Consider the following 4557-nt stretch of genomic DNA (forward strand, 5'->3'; position numbering starts at 1 on the left):
AGTACAGTAACAAAGTATTTGTACTTCGTTACTTCCCATCTCTGGAAATAAGTTTATTTATCCTTAATTTGAGTAAGATAATAAGATGATCTGCCAATGGAAAGAGTATTTTTACTCTTAAATTAAGATAATTAGATAAAATGCACTTGAAATAAGAGACAGAAATTGCTTTTTCTTATTTTAAATGTAAATTATCTTGTTCCTTACACACTCAGCTGCTTAATTCAAGAAAAATGCCCTTATTATAAGAAAAAAATGACAGATTTCCATTTTTTGCTGTGCAGAAATATTATTAACCCAAACTAAACAGCATTTGGTGTGAAATTGACCCAAATCAATTTTTTCTCAGCAGTTTGTCACCATAAAAGGCAACAGCGGCAGCTTCAGATCCATTAATAACGATCACTGCTGATATGTGATCTTTTCGGCCTAGATCCAAAACAGAAAGCCGAGGAGGAACACGCATGCTGTGGTGTCTTTGAAATAAAGAGTCAGTAGGGTGGGTGTGGTCGGGCGTAGCGGCGTCTCTGCCGCATGGCTGGAGACGAACCTCCGGATGAGAAGAAGCAGCCTGCAGCTAGTCGGTTATCTGTGGATGCAGCCGTTTCCCTGCTGCTGCTTCACCGTCAGATGGAGGAAACTGCAGCGGATTAATGAGCTGATTTAAATTATGTTCATGCACAGAAATAATGGGCGTCTGTAGAATAATCAGTCTATGATCTGTTCTGAAGAATGAATTTCCAGTGAGAGATCTCACTTACAGATTTAATGAAACTGGAACATTTGTTAAAATAGGATTTAATCCATTAATCAAATTAATTACACATCATCTAAGATACTGTTTCTCATTAATAGTATTGATTTATAATAGTAAAGGAAGCACAAACAACATAAAGCAAGATTTCTGACAATCTTTATACGCTGCTTTGGTTACCATGTCGACTGGTTCTCTGATAAAAGATCCAACTTTTATAAACATGTTCTGGCTTTTTCTGAGGAAGCTTTAACTGCCTGCAGTGTTCTAGGTGCTAAAACCCAATGGGGGCGGTACTGGACCGTACCGAGTCGGTTAGACCCAGAGAGCGCCTCTAAAACCAAACACACTCACAGCACTATGACAGACAAGACAGCGAGGATGAAGAGTCTGGATTTAATGGAAATTATAAACAATGTTTTCCTCCAACCAGGCTGCAGTCAGTAAAACCTTCACTGATTGGTTTATGCTCTGTTAAACAGTGACCAGAGTTTAACCTTTTTCTACTTTTTTGTGTTTCACAAACCTGATCGCTCAAGGCTGTGTCTGCAAGCTGAACATTTCACCTGCTCATATGTTGCTGGTTGTTTGACTGGAGGAAAAGTTAATGTTGCGTCATCACCAGGCTTATAGCTAGGAATATTTCATAGGATGTGCACCTCGGTGCATCACAACTGTAGGCCTTGCACGGCAGGCGCAAGCATTGTAGACAGGCCAACTGATGGCTTCGCTACGGCCTGGGACAACAGCCTTTTTACATCACCGTCAGTGGATGAACTAACCAAGAAAATCCATATATACCCAGATGTATCCTACAGTATAGTATGTAGCCTAACATTAGGCTATCTATCTTGGATTGACTTGAAGATATAGACCGAGGTAGCCATTGACATTGTGTCTAATGTTAGAAAATAGAAAACATTTCACTGCGAAATGTAAATGTAGTAATTCTTTATTAAGTGAAAGACGCTGTCGTTTTTGTAGTGTTTGTTGTATTTCTTATTTGAAAAAATTATGCTGAAATAAATTGCATGTTATATTGAGGAAAGAAAAAAGCAACTCAAACATTTTTAAAGGCTAATGCACAGACACATGGAGGACCAATTCTGCCATATTTAAAAATAAATACATAAATAAATAAATGCTCAATAAATAAATAAGCATACAATTAATTGCCACCAAAAAATACAAAAAACAAATAAATGTAAGTAGAAATTAAATTACACAGTGAGACATAAATGTATATAAAGTTGACTCTCTAAGACACGCCCCCTCCTCATTTGCATAATGAGGCAGAAACGCAGACAGAAATGTAAAAAGGGCAAGCAGAAACAAATGGCAGCGAAGAAATAACTAGGGTAAAAATATATAAAGGAAAAATAAAACACAACAATATTATAACATGCACATAAATAAATACCTAAAAATATAAGTCATTAAAAAATAAAGTTGAAGATCATAAAGGACAAAAAAAATAAAGAAGGCAAATAAATAAAGAAGCTAATTAAAAGAGTTATATACATTTATGTCTCACTGTATAATTTAATTTCTACTTACATTTATTTGTTTATTTTATTTTTGGTGGCAATTAATTGTATGCTTATTTATTTATTGAGCATTTATTTATTTCTGTATTTATTGTTAAATATGGCAGAGTCGGTCCTCCATACAGACACAGCGTAAAACTGAATGGCATCAGTCACACACATAGAAAAATACGTATAAATCAGTCCTGATATAAAATCTTGAAATTATATGTAATTCCCATAACATTGTAATAGATACATGTATATTACATGTACATCATCAGTTTAGCACTTTTGGCATCTCTGTATTTTTATTCTCCAATTAATTCTGTTGTGATGGATTTGTATAATATGTTATATTACATGATTTATAGACTTCACAATGACTATGCTTTGTTATAAGTTTAAGTAGTTTACTTATGTTATAAAACAGCACGTGTGACAAAGTGATGAAATTATCTTTATTTTAAAAGTCTTAAGTCCCCCTGAAAATGAGAAAATCATCTGTGTTCGATGCTGTAGCGCATATATTGTTTACATTGTGACCGGTCTAACTAGGGAGTATCAATATGGCGGCCAGTGGCTTCACTCCACCTCATAATACCAATGAGCTATCAGCAATCCAATGAATAGAGATCAGTGGTTGGAACCAATATCAGGTGTGCCCACTGCTGGCAGATTTAAACCTAGTATTTGAAGGACATCTGTGCTGGATTCATGCATTCAGTCAGATTCCAGTCCTTCCTGTTTCAGTGGCAACTTAACGACTCATCCATCTGATTCAGGTGGGTTGAACCAGAAAGTCTTCTGGTCCTTGAGGACTGAGTTCAGACACTGGTGCTCTGAGTGGGGGATGTCCAGGGGGGGGTAACTAAATTAATCTCTGATGAAACCTGTGGAGTAGATCCCACTTTTTCTCATTTGATTGGACAAAAACCTTCTTGCTCTCTCTGTTTTTGTCTCAGTCAGAACACAAAGCTAAACTCCTCACCAGAGGAGATGTCGCAAGATCAACCAATCAGATACAGGCTTAAGGAAATATTCTGAATAACGAATAAGAACAAAATCTGCTGAATCAAGATGGAGAATACATGCAGCCCAGCAGCTTGTGATCCTTCCTATAAAGTGATCATTTGAAGTGAAGAGACAATCTTGGAGTATAACGCTGTAGATGGATAACACTGATTGTTAAATGTGTTAAATGTCAGATTTGCAGCATAGTCAGTCTATTATGTTTTATTTTACTGCTTTTATCTTCCTATTTGCTCCAAATGTAGCCTTGAAATAATCTTAAAGTTTGAGCCATTCTATTTGATTTTTCTGAAGTATTGAGTATCTGGTGGTTTCAAGTACCTTTGTGTCTAAGGTATGAATATTAGATTTGTTTTTTTTATTCATCTTTTTTGACTCATCTCACCGTAAACAAATGATTGGTTGGTTGTACGATTGTTCAACTATCTTTTCTTCTCACCTTGCAGGTACCTGCGGCTATCGCTAAGTGCCAGCGTGCAGGAATCACTGTGCGTATGGTGACTGGAGACAACATCAACACTGCCCGCGCCATCGCCACCAAGTGCGGCATCCTTCTGCCAGGAGAGGACTTCATTTGTCTGGAGGGCAAAGAGTTCAACCAGCAGATCCGAAACGACAAAGGAGAGGTCAGAAGAAAACAGATGCTCAGAAACATTAGAGAGAGCGAAAAACCTTCACACAGAGCGACAGATTGAAGTTCTGTTCAGGTGTTTAGGTTCTCATCCTGTCCCTGGGTCACAGCAACCTGAAGTAAAATGATCGGTTTTATATTTTCACAAAAGTTTGTAAACTGAAGGTTTATCAGAACAAATCTGGATGGTTTTCAAACAAAGCAAAAATAATTTCTTCTGCCGTTGAAAAGAATCTCATCTTAACCCTTTATAGGGCACTCAGTGAAATCCTTTGAAAAATATAAATTTCAAGCCAAAAGTGTTTTTGGAATTCAGGACAAGACCTTATCACCTTTGTAACATTAAAAAATATGGATATTTTGATGGCAAAAATGAATCTCTATGTAATAACAAACGCCAACTTTCCTGAACATATTAAGAAACATAAAAGTGTTTAGAAAAGAAATTTTTTAGATGACTGTGAGGAGAATCTATAAGAAAATCGGAATTGATTCACAGAATCGATAAGAGAACCGAATCGTTTCACAGAATCGTATCGTTTCACAGAATCGTTTCACAGAATCGTATCGTTTCACAGAATCGTTTAGAGAATCGAATCGTTTCACAGAATCGT

The 4557-nt window shown here is 36.5% G+C and overlaps 1 protein-coding gene across 1 annotated transcript in view; it reads left to right on the top strand.

The window, feature by feature from the left end:
- Positions 1-4557, top strand: part of LOC107094273 (plasma membrane calcium-transporting ATPase 1-like) — a 102622-nt gene that overhangs the window by 79965 nt on the left and 18100 nt on the right. Inside the window, exon 12 of the mRNA XM_015389801.1 lies at positions 3759-3938. Coding sequence (XP_015245287.1) covers positions 3759-3938 — 180 coding nt within the window. The remainder of the gene's footprint in view (positions 1-3758; positions 3939-4557) is intronic.

Source organism: Cyprinodon variegatus, unplaced genomic scaffold (assembly GCF_000732505.1).
Source record: "Cyprinodon variegatus isolate N-32 unplaced genomic scaffold, C_variegatus-1.0 Scaffold473, whole genome shotgun sequence".
Lineage (NCBI taxonomy): Eukaryota > Metazoa > Chordata > Actinopteri > Cyprinodontiformes > Cyprinodontidae > Cyprinodon > Cyprinodon variegatus.